The 17,890-nt window shown below is 38.4% G+C and overlaps 1 protein-coding gene across 4 annotated transcripts in view; it reads left to right on the top strand.

The window, feature by feature from the left end:
* LOC115216966 (tectonin beta-propeller repeat-containing protein 2-like) overlaps positions 1-16,890 on the top strand; it is a 62,433-nt gene extending 45,543 nt beyond the window's left edge. For 3 of the 4 annotated variants that reach the window (XM_029786439.2, XM_036507101.1, XM_029786438.2), the window contains 10 exons: positions 965-1,195; positions 3,308-3,523; positions 4,275-4,419; positions 5,478-5,679; positions 7,060-7,149; positions 8,465-8,695; positions 9,950-10,143; positions 12,171-12,261; positions 13,174-13,323; positions 14,530-15,317. In XM_029786439.2, coding sequence (XP_029642299.1) covers positions 965-1,195; positions 3,308-3,523; positions 4,275-4,419; positions 5,478-5,679; positions 7,060-7,149; positions 8,465-8,695; positions 9,950-10,143; positions 12,171-12,261; positions 13,174-13,323; positions 14,530-14,687 — 1,708 coding nt within the window. In that variant the 3' untranslated portion in view covers positions 14,688-15,317. Of the gene's footprint in view, positions 1-964; positions 1,196-3,307; positions 3,524-4,274; positions 4,420-5,477; positions 5,680-7,059; positions 7,150-8,464; positions 8,696-9,949; positions 10,144-12,170; positions 12,262-13,173; positions 13,324-14,529; positions 15,318-16,191 lie in introns of those variants that run through there. The other variant, XR_005001163.1, reaches the window with a different exon arrangement.
* The last annotated feature ends 1,000 nt before the right edge of the window (positions 16,891-17,890 follow it).

Raw genomic sequence — 17,890 nt, 5'->3', positions numbered from 1 at the left:
TAAGAACATCACCATTATCGTATTACGCATGCGCAGAAGTGTTTGTTCGACTAGGTGCTGCTGGACTAATTATGCTCGAATTGTGCTTAATAGTTTAGCGCTAAATAGTTCATTTTGCTGTTTGTATTGGCAGTTTGCATCATTACCATGGCAAACAGATACTTAATTAAATACCAGTATTAAATGTTTGAACTACTGTGGGTCCTTACTAGGGTTTTTTATAAGCGGGACTTAAACCTGTACATTAATCTCCAATAAAACATTCTATACATTACATGCCCATAAAATGTCTCATAGATCTTATTCAGCTATGTTTAAACTTGAAGTTATATCATATGCTGAAGAGCATGGTAATAGGGCCGCCGGAAGAAAATTTGGTGTTGACGAAAGCAATGTCAGGTTATGGAGAAGAAATAAAGATGAAATTAAACAGATGCCAAAGATAAAGAAGGCAAGAAGGCAATAATAAAGGACATTACCGTATACATTTTTATAAATCAAGGACGTTATGTAGACCTCCTTGACTCAAGTTAGAGAAGGGGTGCGTGTTATACACAAAGTTTAGGTTTTTCAGAAGTACAGCCCGCTAAATATCCCCTGCGTGTTATACTCAAAGGCAGACTATACTCGAGGATTTACAGTACTACACTATTACCATCACTATAAAAGCCTCCAATACTAACATCCCTTCATTCTAACTTCCATACTATCATCTTCATCATCATCATCATGCCACTATAATATTATCTCTGTAAAAATCCTCAACACTTACATCACATATTTAATTTTTTCACTGACTCCCTCTTGCTGGACTACAGCTATGCTTGGACACCACCTTAAGGTGTGACCTAGGGGGTCAAACAACAGCAATTATCACACTAAAATCACTGAGTATTTAAATGTATTCATTTATTTTCTATCTTTTTTTTTTTCTCCTTTTATTTTTTTTTACGATGGATGACAGAAGTGAAAACCTCTTCTATCGACAAACAGATTCGATGTCAGGAGCCTGGCATAAAGTTGACTTGTACGCCCATCAAATTGCTGTTTCACGCTCTGGCAATATATTTTGGCGCCTCTACCAAAACACAGTGTACGTAGCTATAGGAGTGAGTGCACGAAAGCCCGAGGGTAAAAAACAGGTGGAAGCCATCCGAGACGTATCCTATATTGCTGTCGACAATGACTGTGGATGGTAAGTTGTCTCCCTTCAATAAATATTGGATAAGTGGAGTCAGGACAGATTTTTGTTTGTACATCTTTCGCTTTCTTATTTCTTTATTGCCCACAAGGGGCTAAACGCAGAGGGGACAAACAAGGACAGACAAAGGGATTAAGTCGATTACATCGACCCCAGTGCGTAACTAGTACTTAATTTATCGACCCCAAAAGGATGAAATGCAAAGTCGACCTCGGCAGAATTTGAACTCAGAACACAAAGACAGATGAAATGCCACTAAGCATTTTGCATGGATGGCAAACGGTTCTGCCTTGATCAAGTATTGCAAGGAATTTTATATAATTCTCTTGCAATTGTGCCATTTCACTGCTTTATTCTATCATCTCCAGGATGATGATGGGCAAAGTTCACTAGTAGATGGAAACTGAAAGAAGCTCATCATGCGTGTGGGTCCCCTTGTCTTGACACTGTGTGATGATTGTAAACAAGCATCATTTGTTTCTTGCCTTCCATGGAAAACATGTCTGGTTACGGGAAAATATTACCTTGCTCGGAAATAGGTGAGGGTTGGCAACAGGAAGAGCATCCAGCCAAAGAAAATCTATCTCAATAAATTCCGTCTGACCTGTTCAAGCATGGAAAAGTGGATGATAAACGATAATGATGCTGATGAATACAGTTCTATATTTAAGAGATGAGGAATTATGTACATTATTTACATTCGACAGATATTTGTCCTCATCTTGTTTGTTGTTAACACGTTTCGCCTGATATACCTTCCAGCCTTCTTCAGGTGTCTTGGGAAAATTTCGAACCTGGGTTCTCATTCCTAAGGTATTTTTTGATGTTATCATTATTATTATTATTATTATTATTATTATTATTATTATTATTATTATTATTATTGTTCAGGTCACTGCTTAGAATCGAACTCAGAATCTTGGGGTTAGTGGCCCACGCTCTTAACCACTACGCGCTCTTAAACTATTATGCCATATGCTCGTGGGCATATGGCATAATAATAATAATAATAATAATAACATCGAAGAATACCTTAGGAATGAGAACCCAGGTTCGAAATTTCCCCAAGACACCTGATGAAGGCTGGAGGGTATATCAGCCGAAACGTGTTAACAACAAACAAGATGACAAATATCTGTTGAATGTAAATAATGTACATAATTCCTCATCTCTTCAATATAGAGCAATATTTTATTTGTTTAGCATTTTATTACCCATACTAGCCTGAGTTTGGACAGAGAGTTTTTTGAAGCAAGGTTTTACTAATAGGTGCTCATGTTGTCCCCAACCTGTAAAGGATTTTTTTTTTCATGCCACAGGTCTTTGAAAGTGCAGAGCAATTGATTATAATGTCAACAAGGACTGCCCATATCAGCAATGCTTCACTTAAATGGTAACAAGCAGGGAATATAAAATGTTCATGTGCATTTACACACATATACACATATATATGTATACACTGGGCTTCTTTTAGTTTCCCTCTGCAAGATCCCCACAAGCTGGGGCTATAGTTGATGGCACTTGCCTAAGATGCAAAGCAGTGAAACTAAACCTAAAACTATGTGGTTGCAAAACAAATTTCTCAACCACACATCTGTGCCTTCCCCTATTTCATCATCATCATCGTTACTATCATTAGTAACAATAATAACAATAATAATAATAATAATAGTAAATGTATCTGTCAAGACCTACCAAAAACTGAGCAAATATAAAGATCTTGAAATAGAAATCAGCAAAATGTGGAACCTGAAGACTAAAACAATACCTGTTGTCATAGGAAACCCAAAAATGGTAGAAATTCAAAAGATGGTGCTCATAGGAACTGCTCATATCCTACGCAAAATACTTTCTATGTAATCTCAAGTTTTAAAACAAACATAATTTTCGTATAGTTTTTTAGATATTCACTAGTACAACACTAAGTACAAAACCAAATATATGGCACCCTAGGCATAACACCAACATGAACTTCCAACTTGTTGTCTCTTGAGGTCTCTGAGTGAGACTTGGAGCCAGCTTGTGCAAATGTAAAGTGCAAATGATGAAGTCCCAAAACCTATTTACTGTTAAGGCACGATTTTATCTATTTTCTTCAACACACAGGTATATCAAGGTAAATGGAGAGATAGCTGTGCATAAAAAGCTTTCAAGAGAGCGACCAGCATACCGTAGTCAGAAAATACCCTGTGAATATAACCTCATCCAACTAGCATGTCTGAATCAAGTAATCTGGGGCCTTACCAAAGAAGGACAGCTTGTGTGTCGAGCTGGTGTCTCTGACCAGCATCCAGAAGGAGACGAATGGTGTAAATATGAGGGGTAAGCTACATATGTTTATTGAATTTTGACTTATAATGTATAAGATTAAATCATTACATCTATTATATATATATATATAGGCGCAGGAGTGGCTGTGTGGTAAGTAGCTTGCTAACCAACCACATGGTTCCGGGTTCAGTCCCACTGCGTGGCATCTTGGGCAAGTGTCTTCTGCTATAGCCCCGGGCCGACCAATGCCTTGTGAGTGGATTTGGTAGATGGAAACTGAAAGAAGCCTGTCGTGACAACTGATGCTGGTGTGTTTACGTCCCCGTCACTTAGCGGTTCAGCAAAAAAGACCGATAGAATAAGTACTGGGCTTACAAAGAATAAGTCCCGGGGTCGATTTGCTCGACTAAAGGTGGTGCTCCAGCATGGCCGCAGTCAAATGACTGAAACAAGTAAAAAGAGTAATAAAAAAAAAAGAAAAGAAAAAAAGAGTATATATATATGAAGGTGGTTTTTATGGGTTTTTCCACGAGTAACCTTTCGAAGTGCCTCCCCCTATTGGGAGTTTTACTTGTTTTATATATTTCGTTGTTAACTTGATTTTTACACGAACCTTTCTATCGTTCAAAACTCTTTGTAATTTTCATCCTGTATTTGTCCTTACATGTTTTCTTTGATTTTTGGTAGCCCTTGTGGCCAATAAACGAGAATTAATTAATTATTATTATTATTATCATTATTATTATTATTATTATTATTATTATCATTATTGTTGTTGTTTTTCCCCTTCTATTTATAACAGCCCATCTAACTGGCATGTTCCTGAAATGATGAATATCGCATTAGGTGACAACAACATTGGCTGGTGTGTGGATACCCAAGGTCGGGTGTGGTTCTGTACAAATGTAACTCGAGAACATCCTTTCGGACAAGGAATGTGGTACCAGGTAAGTTCAGTCTTTGGAACTTAGTATAAACGGTGATAATGGCTACACTCAACAGATGTGTCAATTTGGTATCAGTACTAGTAATAACTGTGACAACATTGGTACTACTCATAACACATTGTTGATACTAACACTATATGCGGTGGAGGCACAATGGCCCAGTGGTTAGGGCAGCGTACTCGCGGTCATAGGATCGCGGTTTCGATTCCCAGACCAGGCGTTGTGAGTGTTTATTGAGCGAAAACACCTAAAAGTTCCACGAGGCTCCTGCAGGGGATGGTGGTGATCCCTGCTGTACTCTTTCACCACAACTTTCTCTCACTCTTACTTTAATTTCTGTTGTACCTGTATTTCAAAGGGCCGGCCTTGTCACTCCCTGTGTCACGCTGAATATCCCCGAGAACTACGTTAAGGGTGCACGTGTCTGTGGAGTGCTCAGCCACTTACGCGTTAATTTCATGAGCAGTCTGTTCTGTTGATTCGGATCAACCGGAATCCTCATCGTCGTAACCGACGGAGTGCTTCCATCCATATGCAGTAATATATCATAACACTGTATGATTGTCATATAATTGTAATACATGATATTCAATATTATAATACATAGCATGGCCATAAATTTTCTGAAAAATTCAGAAAAAAAATTTTTAAATATAGGCGCAGGAGTGGCTGTGTGGTAAGTAGCTTGCTTACCAACCACATAGTTCCGGGTTCAGTCCCACTGCGTGGCACCTTGGGCAAGTGTCTTCTACTATTGCCTCGGGCCGACCAAAGCCTTGTGAGCGGATTTGTAGGGTATCATATCACTGATAGAATATTTGGGTCTAATATGGCTGGCCGAAATACTGAAGGGTTACAACTGAAATATTGCTTAAATCCATTTTCCTCCGACTTTGCATTAATTTATCTTTAAAGAATGATGAATAATAGTTCTTCAAGAATGGTCAAATCATTTCATTTCCTGCGATTCTGTGAGCAATTTACTTCTGTCATGTTATCTCTCTCTTTCTCTCCCTCTTTCCCTCTCTCTCTCTATGTCTCCATGTGTTTACCCCTAGGTTGCCTTTAGTGATTATTTCATGATGGACCCAACGATGACCGACATGATGAGGTCTGTGGCCGAACGACTCGACCCACAGAAGTTGTCCCAATTGCTAATATCTCCAAGAGGGGGCGGACTGATTGCTGCTACGCATGTCGGCACCTGGTTTGTGCCAAGTTATAGAAATGTCATTCAAGTTTGTAAAAGTATCATGCAAGGTATGAACTCTTTGAAAAATCTGTCTCCCCACCCACCAACATATCCTCTCCCCCCCCCTCTCTCTCTCTCTATCAATTAATTGTTAATTGTTTGCTGCTCTGAAATATTTCTTAAACGTCTGATATATTACTAGGTATCTTGCTGCACCTTTTCGGTATAGATTTCTGTATGCATTCATGCTAAGATTTCCAAGACCCTACCCATTTTTTGTCTAAAAAAAAAATTTTTTTTTTGAATAAAAAAAAATTTCAAAAAAGCACTTCTCCAACACCTGAATATATTCTTCTTCTAAGTTCATACTCTATTTGTTTCAAATTTGCCTTTCATTCATTGAAGATCATCATTATCATCATATCATCAACATCATATCCTTATCCTTATCATCATCATCAACGTCATCCTCATATCAACATCATCATCATATCATCATCATACCAACATCACCATCATATCATCATACCAACATCACCATCATATCATCATCATCATCATACCAACATCACCATCATTATCATCATCAAATCATCAACATCACTATCATTATCATCATCATATCATTATCATCATCATCATCATACCAACATCACCATCATATCATCATCATCATATCATCAACATCACCATCATTATCATCATCATATCATTATCATCATCATCATACCAACATCACCATCATATCATCATCATCATCATCATCATATCAACATCATTATATCATCAACATCATATCATTATCGTCGTCATCGTCATATCAACATCATTGTCGTCGTCATCATCTCATCATCGTCACCATCAGCAATGACCCCATTTTTCCATGCTGCTTTGGTATGTGGCGGGCCACTTGTCGTGGCCCTTCATTATCTGATGCACAATAACAGAAGGTAAAATTTACCTTCTCGAGCCATGCCGACTCATAAGGGCTTGCTGGTTTCCATGACGTACAACTTCCCCACCTGTTCAGACCGGTGTCCCATCCAGGGGGAAAATATATACACCCTGGAAACCAGGACACCATGGCCCTTGTGATTCAGTGTAACTCAAGAAGGTCACTTTACCTTCTTTTTACACAGCAATGGAGAAAACAGCCAAAGTTCTGTGGTGCCCTTCATGGCCTCCAAAGCTAGATGCTCTTCCTATCACCTTCTGCTGTACAGCTTGGACTGACTTAATTTCTTTATGCCACCAGTCTTTCTAACCTGCATCAGTTCTTATTCAGAGCTCCTGCCCTCGTACCCAGGTTACCTTTATTGTTGCCTCTGGGGTCCACATCTCCTCCATTTCTTTCATGATATTTCTACCTACATCCTTTCCCTAGAAATGTATCTAGGGTCCAAAAAGAGATTTCATTACATTGCTTATTATTGTTGTTTCCCTACCAGGTCATCACTGGACCATAACTCCACCCCTTGGCATGGCTATATCATCGTCTTGGAGATTAGTTAGTGCTGGTGCATACACCGAAGAACATGGTAAGTTAATGTTTTTGAAATAAAGTTGGTGGAATTGAAATTAAAATTCCTTGAGTAACATTTTGCTAATTTTCATGTTATAAAACCCCTTAAGGTTTTGGATTCACAACCATTAAGTCATAGGGTTCACCACTCTGACTGGGCAATGCATTGTATCCTTGTGCAAAACACTTCATCTTTTTCCATTATTTACAGCTTAACCCTTTGCTCCCAATGGAACCTAAGTCATCGATGACCTTTTCTCCACTCTTCTCAACTCCTGGCTGTCATTCGTTCCTTCTTTCCAGTTGGATCCCTACATTTTCACTTAATTTTGAATTAATCATGCATTATCTCGTAGCTTTAAGATTTCGATTATGTGATTGTTTATTTTTAGAAAGGCATTGCAGAGTAAGTGTGAGAGGCTGGATCTGGCCAGTTTGAACATAAAATGGGGAGAATATTTGGGCCAGATTTTCTTTTATTTCTTTTTAATGATTTCAGTCATAGGACTTCTTCTTTAACCTCTTCTTCTTTGCCTTCTTCCTCTTTGCCTTCTTTCTCTTTGCCTTCTTCCTCTTTGCTTTCTTCTTCTTTGCCATCTTCTTTTTTGCCTTCTTCTTCTTTGCCTTCTTCTTCTTTGCCTTCTTCTTCCTCTTTGCCTTCTTCATCCTCTTTGCCTTCTTCCTTCTCTTTGCCTTCTTCTTTGCCCTCTTCTTTTTTGCCTTCTTTGCCTTGTTTTCTTCTTCTTTGCCTTCTTCCTTGTCTTCTTCTTCTTCTTTGCCTTCTTCCTCTTTGCCTTCTTTCTCTTTGCTTTCTTCTTCTTTTGCCTTCTTCTTTGCCCTCTTCTTTTTTGCCTTCTTCTTTGCCTTCTTCTTCTTCCTCTTTGCCTTCTTCCTTGTCTTCTTCTTCTTCTTTGCCTTCTTCCTCTTTGCCTTCTTTCTCTTTGCTTTCTTCTTCTTTGCCTTCTTCTTCTTCCTCTTTGCCTTCTTCCTCCTCTTTGCCTTCTTCTTTGCCCTCTTTTTTTTTGCCTTCTTCTTTTTTGCCTTCTTCTTCTTTGCCTTCTTCCTCTTTGCTTTCTTCCTCTTTGCCTTCTTTTTTGCTCCCTTCTTTTTTGCCTTCTTTGCCTTCTTCCTCTTTGCCTTCTTTTTTGCCTGCTTCCTTCTTCATTGTTTTCTCCTTCCCTTTCTTCCTTCCTGTTGTTGTTGTTGTTGTATAACCCCAGGTTAGCCTCCGGGAAGTGGACCTACAGAGCACAGTTAAGTTGATCATTACCAATGTCTGATCGTTATCAATACCAATGTTGATGTTTACCATTTTCTTTTCTCACTTACAGAATATATCTGGGCACAGCATGTCAATGGAGAAATGGTGATATTCTCACCGGAAGCTCGTCACTTCAAGATGGTCTCCCAACCTTCAATTACAAACCACTTCATTTGTATTAGTGCCTCCGAAGATTCCCTGTGGGGTCTTGCTACCAATGGAACCATATATGTCCGCAGTGCTGTCCGCAGTAGTTGTCCTGAAGGAATTAACTGGGTGCGATTGGATCTAGAGCAGCTAGGTATGCTAACACACCCTTATCTTTATATATAAAAGTGAAGTTGTGTGAGTGTCTGTCTCCTACAATTTAGATTCCTAACTACTGCCACATTTTGTGGTGCAGTTTAACCAAAAGTGGGTATCTTATAGTTGTGATTCATATCGAGCCCTTCTGGGTATTAGCGCGCGTCTACGATGAGTCTACAATTTTAAAAAAATTTACCATCATTTCTTCCCATTTTTAATGCATTTTTTTGCTATTATATAAGGGAAGTAACTCTCTAAAAATGCTTATATAGTTATTTCCCTTACAAACCCAAGCAACGCCGGGCGATACTGCTAGTGTACCCATATAAATTGCCCTGCAGAATATGTTTTGTATTCATCATCATCATCGTCATTATCATTTAACGTTCGCTTTCCATGCTGGCATGGGTTGGACGGTTTGACTGAGACTGGCAAGCCAGAAGGCTGTACCAGGCTCCATTCTGATCTGGCAAGGTTTCTACAGTTGAATGCCTTCCTAACGCCAACCACTCTGAAAGTGTACTGGGTGCTTTTTACATGCCACTGGTATGAGGGCCAGTCAGGTAGTACTGGCAATGACCACACTCAAATGGTGTTCTTTATGTGCTACTGGTACGGGAACTAGTCAGGCGGCACTGGCAACAACCACACTCAAATGGTGCTTTTCACATGTCATAAAAAGTATTTCATTTATCTTTATATATAAAAGTGAAGTTGTGTGTCTGTCTCCTACGATTTAGATTCCTAACTACTCCCACATTTTGCGGTGCAGTGTAACCAAAACCGGGTATCTTATAGTCGTGATTCATATCGAGCCCTTCTGGGTATTAGCGTGCGTCTACGATGAGTCTACGATTTAAAAAAAATTTACCATCATATTTTTCCATTTTAATGCATTTTTTCGCTATTATATAAGGGAAGTAACTCTCTAAAAATATCTACGATGTGTCAACGATTTAAAAAAAAATTTACCTTAATTTTTTTCCATTTTTTTGCTATTTTTTGGCTATAACTCTCTAAAAATGCTTATATAGTTATTTCCCTTACAAACCCGAGCAACGCCAGGCGATACTGCTAATTTTATTATATAATTTTATTTTGATTAATTGACTTAAATCTTATCTGACATATAACATACTTGGAGGTTTGTTGATACAATATATATATATATATATATATATATATCACCTGCATCCAGAAAACTCACCTTTCTTTCACATCTGTATATCCCTTCTCTCTCTCCTCTTAGGAAACAATTTCTTTACCCATCTGTCCTGCGGCAGTGACTGTATCTGGGCTGTGGATAACAAAGGCAGCGTCTACCACAAGTTTGGAGTGCATCCTCCGTCTCATACTGTCTTCACGCCTGTCTGGCTCCAGGTGGACCCAGAGCCCAATGGTATATGCTTCACTCAAGTAATAGCCGGACCTGAGAACTGGATGGTAAGTTGATCTGTTGCTTTATTTATACATGTGTTTTGTGTGTGTGTGTGCTTGTGTATGTGTACTTGAATCTGTATTTATGTGTGTGTGTCTGAATACTTCCACACACCTATAAAAACATATATTGTTCCCAAAGCAGACTGGATGGTACCTAAGTACTGCTGAAATATGTTGTCTTCATAAGCAGAATACCCAGACGAATCCTTGTCAGGAAAATGCCAGAGTGGCTGTGTGGTAAGTAGCTTGCTAACCAACCACATGGTTCCGGGTTCAGTCCCACTGCGTGGCATCTTGGGCAAGTGTCTTCTGCTATAGCCCCGGGCCGACCAATGCCTTGTGAGTGGATTTGGTAGACGGAAACTGAAAGAAGCCTGTCGTATATATGTATATATATATATATAAGTGTGTGTGTATATGTTTGTGTGTCTGTGTTTGTCCCCCTAGCATTGCTTGACAACCGATGCTGGTGTGTTTACGTCCCCGTCACTTAGCGGTTCGGCAAAAGAGACCGATAGAATAAGTACTGGGCTTACAAAGAATAAGTCCCGGGGTCGATTTGCTCGACTAAAGGCGGTGCTCCAGCATGGCCGCAGTCAAATGACTGAAACAAGTAAAAGAGTAAAAGAGTAAGAGTATACCTTCTCCCCACCCATATTTATTGGTAAATAAATATGTTCTGTCTCCTGGAAAGACTGAAAGAGAACTTGGGACTTACAAAGGACCCATCTTGTGGAATTCAAAGACAAACATAGTTTAAATGTGTGACAGAGTACAAAATGTCTGAGGATGTTATTGCTTAACTTCACATAAGGCCTGACCAGGCAAACCTTTGATTAGAGGGGAGGCTAGTATGTAAGGGCAGCTGCTGGTCTTTCGCAAACAACCTTGCCCGGACTTGTGCCTCGGGGGAATTTTCTAGATGCATCCCATGGTCATTCATGACCAAAGAGGTCTTTACCTTTTATTATATATATACATATATGTGAGTGGAGTTGCAATGGCCCAGTGTTTAAGGCAGCGGACTCGCGGTTGTAGGATCGTGGTTTCAATTCCTAGACCGGGCGTTGTGAGTGTTTATTGAGTGAAAACACCCACGAGGCTATGGCAGAGGATGGTGGCGAACCCTGCTGTATTCTTTATCCACAACTTTCTCTCACTCTTTCTTCCTGTTTCTGTTGTACCTGTATTTCAAAGGGTCAGCCTTGTCACATTCTGTGTCACGCTAAAACTCCCCAAGAACTATGTTAAGGGTACATGTGTCTGTGGAGTGCTCAGCCACTTGCACGTTAATTTCACAAGCAGGTTGTTCTGTTGATTGGATCAACTGGAACCCTCGTCGTCATAACCGACAGAGTACCACGACATATATAAGTGTGTATTGTTTGAAAAATCCTTTGAGCATTGCTAGTGTGTAGTTAAGCAAAATATTTACCTATTTCTTTATTACCCACAAGGGGCTAAACACAGAGAGGACAAACAAGGACAGACAAACAGATTAAGTCGATTATATCGACACCAGTGCGTAACTGGTACTTATTTAATCGACCCCGAAAGGATGAAAGGCAAAGTCGACCTCGGTGGAATTTGAACGCAGAATGTAGCGGCAGACGAAATACCGCTAAGCATTTCGCCCAGCGTGCTAACGTTTCTGCCAGCTTGCCGCCTTCAAAATATTTACCCTCAACAATAAACTATTACATCAACCAGGAAAGTATTAGCAAAATGGTTGTAAAGGAATTCAAATGAGCATTGTTATAATGCAGAAATTCTAACAGCATAGAATAAACCAGTGTGCCGCAACCAGTATGTCATGGCACACTGGTGTGCCACAAGACAATGCTAGGTGTGCTGCAGTGTAATCTGAATATAATTTTTTTCCCTCTACTTTTAATTATATTTTTGGTCCAGGTGTGTTGTTGAATTTTGAGAAGAATATAAGTGTGACACAGGTGAAAAAAAAGGTTGTGGGGGCTGGAATAAACTGTATCAATGTAATTAAGGGTGAGGTTGGTGCTTCTTCTTTTCAGGTGTGGGCTATTGACAACCGAAAGCAAGTGTACATGAGGGACGGTATCTCAGATAAAATGTCTATTGGAACGAAATGGTGCCAGATTACTGGTGAGTTTACATTTGTTTGTTGTTTGTTTAATTTATATAACTGAGATGTACGTATGTGTATAGATATGTACATGTATATACTTGCATATGTGTGTGTGTGTGTAGATATATGTGTATGTACATGTGTGTATAAGTAATTGTGTGTGCATGATTGTGTTTGTGTGTGTAGATATGTGTGTGTGTGATGTGTAGATATGTATGTGTATGTGTGTGTGTGTGTAGATATATATATAATGTGTGTGTGTGTATAAGTAATTGTGTGTGCATGATTGTGTTTGAGTGTGCAGGAGAAGGAGAGTGAGAGAGAGAGTGGGAGACCGCAGGGCCTCACGTAGGTGAGGTGGCTGAGTTCCTTTGAGCGTTGGGTCTCAAGGAGGCAATGACCAAGATCTTTGGCATTATGTCATGCTTGGGAAGAAGACCCATGAAGCCAAACAAAATCACAGCTGTGACAGATAACAGTGCCATGCAAATGGCACCCATACCGGTGGAGCCATGCTGCAGTCATTCTTTAAAACCCTTGGTTGCATTTTGAGAGGCTCTCTTACTGACTTTTAGATGAAACCATTAAACTTCAGTTAATATTTAGCACCATTTTCACTATACGATGACCACAGGACATTATAACCACACGTCTTAACCCTTTAGTATTTAAACCGGCCATACCCGGCCAAAATAGCTAATCTGTTTTACGCTCAAACTGACCAGATCCAAGCTCTCTCACCTACCCTACAATGTTATTCTACATTAAGTAATTACACCATCAAGATCTTGAAGGTATGAGATAATGCATGATTAATTCAAATCAATGGGAATCAATAAGCATTATGTTTGATAGAATAATCTGAACACTAAAGGGTTAATACTGATTGTCTCGTAATCAAATGCATGAATTTGTGTCTTTCTCTTTAGGTACCCCTGCAAATCAGTTAAGTATAAGCAAGTTAACTGTCTGGGCCCTAAATCCTGAGGGAGAAATATTGCACAGACTTGGCGTCTCTATTGCTAACCGAGGTGGAGATTACTGGAAGAAAATACCTGGTGTATTTTCTTTTCTATCAGGTAAGTTTTGAATCCTTAAAGTACTTTAACCTTCAGTAGCATCTGACTTTAAAATGTCATAGATATGATCTATCTGGAGTCCACCCCACATATCTGTAATATTGCACTAATCGAACTTTAGGCCTGTTGAGGCAAGTGAAATCAAAATCAAATTTGATGACTGGCATCCGTGCTAGCAGGGTGCAAAGAGCACCATACAAGTGTGATCATTGACAGAGCGCATAACCGGCTTGTGTGCCAGTGGCACTTAAAAGGCACCATTCGAGCGTAATCGTTACCAGCGTCGCCTTACTGGTACTCGGGCCCCGTGCTAGTAGGGTGCTAAGAGCACCATCCGAGCGTGATCGTTGCCAGCATCGCCTTACTGGCACCTGTGCCGGTGGCATGTGTAAAAAGATTCGAGCGAGGTCATTGGCAGTACCGTCTGACTGGCACATAAAAAGCACCCACTACACTCTCGGAGTGGTTGGCGTTAGGAAGAGTATCCAGCTGTAGAAACTCTGCCAGATCAAGATTGAAGCCTGGTGCAGCCATCTGGTTCGCCAGCCCTCAGTCAAATCGTCCAACCCATGCTAGCATGGAAAGTAGATGTTAAATGATGATGATCTGTCTATCTATCTATCTGTTTATCTATCTATTTGTCTATCTATCTGTCTATCCATCTGTCTGTCTATCTATCTATCTGTCTATCTATCTGTCTATCTATCTGTCTGTCTATCTATCTGTCTGTCTGTCTATCTATCTATCTATCTATCTGTCTGAGTGTCTGTCTGTCTGTCTGTTTATCTATCTATCTGTCTATCCATCTATCTATCTATCTGTTTATCTATCTATCTGTCTATCCATCTATCTGTCTATCCATCTATCTGTCTATCTATCTGTCTGTCTATCTATCTATCTATCTATCTACCTACCTATCTATCCATCTATCTATCCATCTGTCTATCCATCTGTCTATCCATCTATCTATCTATCTATATCTATATCTGTCTATCTATCTGTCTATCTGTCTATCTATCTATCTGTCTATCTGTCTGTCTGTCTATCTGTCTGTCTGTCTGTCTGTCTATCTATCTATCTGTCTGAGTGTCTGTCTGTCTGTCTGTTTATCTATCTGTCTGTCTATCTATCTGCCTATCCATCCATCTATCCATCTCGGTCTGTCATTCTCTACCATTCTCTCTCACTTTGTCTTTCTCATTACAGCCTCTCCGTCTAACGAGCTGTGGGCAATCAGTAAAGAACTGCAGCTGTATCGTCATCACACGAAGTTTATTTATCGCAAACGTCAATCAGCAATGCCTGCTGCACCTGCTGACCTGCTGGACCAATCGACAATGGAAGATGATTGGGAAATTGTATAATTACTTACCACCACCACCACCGCCGCCGCCCATTTACACACACACACACACACACACACACACATAAACAAAACACACATGTATATAAGTAACCCTTGACCTGCTAGAAATAAACAGCCAAATTTCTACCTTCTTTTTTAAAAACAGGAAGGACACATTGGATTATGTTACGTAATCGTTGAGATACAGGAAGATCTTTGACCTGCTAGAAATAACAGCCAAATTTTTACCTTCTTTTTAAAAACAGGAAGGACACATTGGATTATGTTACGTAATCATTGAGATACAGGAAGATCCTTGACCTACTAGAAATAACAGCCAAATCTCTACCTTTTTAAAAACAGGAAGGACACATTGGATTATGTTACGTAATCATTGAGATACAGGAAGATCCTTGACCTACTAGAAATAACAGCCAAATCTCTACCTTTTTAAAAACAGGAAGGACACATTGGATTATGTTACGTAATCATTGAGATACAGGAAGATCCTTGCCCTGCTAGAAATAACAGCCAAATCTCTACCTTTTTAAAGACAGGAAGGACACATTGGATTATGTTACATAATCATTGAGATACAGGAAGATCCTTGACCTGCTAGAAATAACAGCTAAATTTCTACCTTCTTTTTAAAAACAGGAAGGACACATTGGATTATGGTTATGTAGTCGGAGATACAGAAAGATGGGTTTGCTGGAATGTCTCTTTGCTCATAGGTTCTGCTTGATAGGGGTTGACCTGGAGTTAAACCACAACACATACACACATACACCCCACAAATTCCCATTTCCTGATACTCTATTCATTTACTCCCACCCACCCCTGTTACTGTTTGTCTTTACCAACACATATATATATATACATGAATAATAATAATAACAATAATCCTCGAGCTCGATGCAACCCCAAAAAACTGGTTCACTAGTCAGCATCATTAGACGGTGGCCGGCATAATGGATTGGGTGCTTTATTTGCATATTCAAAACATTTCCCCATAAACAAATATAAAAGATATGTGTGTGTGTGTGTGTGTGTGTGTGTGTGCATTTGGGTGTGTGTGTATATATATATAAAAACAGTTGTACACAATTACACACGCACATATATATATATAAACAATCATGTACACATAATTACACATACACACACAATCATGTACTCACAATTACACATATACATATACAATCATGTACACACATTTTCATATATATATATATATAAGAAATTAAAAAAGGAAAATACACACACTCACATAGTTTTAATATAATTTTTAATATATCGACCGGTTTCGCTATTGCTATTCATGATATTATGTTTTACTAATATCATGAATAGCGATAGCAAAACCGGTCGATATATTAAAAATTATATTAAAAGTATGTAAGTGTGCGTATTTTCCTTTTTTAATTTCTTATATACATTACAACTCACCACGTGGGGATAACTGAAATTCCTCTTTTCTGTTACTACTACATATATATATATATATACACACACACACACACTCACATACATACAAACACACACAACACTTACATACATACATGCAAATAATCACAGACACAGAATAACATGTAAATATTTGTGTGTGTATTTGTGTATGCGTGCGATTAATAATTGTTCAAAAACCACAGAATGTAAATCTGTCTTGTTTGCGACAGTCTTCGCACAGATCCCTGGCTTCTTCCCTTTCCCCGCTTATCTCTGTCCCACTGACCTCGACCTTTGAACTCTGGGTACTCATTAGCACTGCTACCGATTGGAGACAATAAGAAGAAGAAGGCTATATGCGGCACGAAAGGCATTTGCAGAAGCGGCTTATGTCAGATATATAATCATTGTGTGTATTCATTTCATCTCTCTTTAACAATCATGTTATTGCATACAGCTCCTCACAGCCCTATATTAATGTAGATATGTGTGTGCACACACACAAACACACACACTATGTGTGCACGCACATGTGTATGTGAGAGAGTATTTCGATGTTACAAATCTGAAAGGAAAAAAATATACTCAACACATGGGTGTGGTTTATTTGTGTATAAAATTCGCATCACTTAATGGGTAAAAAAAAAAAAAATAATCAGTAAGTTGATGTCTTTGTAGGTTTGGGACAACAATGATATTAATTATAATAATAATAATAATAATAATAATGATGATGGTATTGGTCCATCTCTCCTGAGTTTGTGTGAGTGTGTGTGTATTTATATATATATATATGTATATATATATTTATATATATATATATACTCTTACATATGTACATGTGTCTGTGTATGTATGTGTGTGTATATATATATATACACACACACACATATATATATATATATATACATATATATATGCATATATATATCTATACATATATATATACATACATATATATATATATATATACATACACACACACACACATACATACATATATATATATACATATATATATATATATATACATACACACACACACACATACATACATATATATATACACACACACACACACACACACACACACATACAATGTATATAAAATCTTTCAAATGATAGGAGAGAAAGGTTACCTGACATCAGACATTAAAAATAACTTCAATTTCTCAATTGAAAGATATACTGAAAATCATATCTCTCTCCCTCTCTCTCTCTCTCATATACACACACACATTTAATCTACTGAGCCCATAGACCATGTCTTTCTATCAATTTCCTTTTTATGTCATGCTTAAAGTCCCTTACAGAATCAAGCTGCTTTCACTGGCGCAAACCAATTGTAATCATATTTTGTCAATGATGTGGTTCACCCATAGAATTATTACATCTGAGTTGCAACCCTGGTTAATGTATTCCTGTAGATTCTTTCCAGAACGTTAATGCCTCCTTCTCGAGGAAGGTATCCAGGAACAACTCGACAAATTTGTACCTTTAGAATTGTTTCTAGGAATAATTATCAAATTCGTACTTCTAGAATTGTTTCTAGGAATAATTATCAAATTCGTACTTCTAGAATTGTTTCTAGGAATAATTATCAAATTCGTACTTCTAGAATTGTTTCTAGGAATAATTATCAAATTCGTACTTCTAGAATTGTTTCCAGGAATAATTATCAAATTCGTACTTCTAGAATTGTTTCCAGGAATAATTATCAAATTCGTACTTCTAGAACTGTTTCCTGGAATAACTGACAGATTTTATATCGTT

The sequence above is a fragment of the Octopus sinensis genome, linkage group LG11 (assembly GCF_006345805.1).
Source record: "Octopus sinensis linkage group LG11, ASM634580v1, whole genome shotgun sequence".
Taxonomy (NCBI): domain Eukaryota; kingdom Metazoa; phylum Mollusca; class Cephalopoda; order Octopoda; family Octopodidae; genus Octopus; species Octopus sinensis.
The sequence above is the reverse complement of the archived record's forward strand: the minus strand, read 5'-3'. Positions and strand labels throughout refer to the sequence as shown.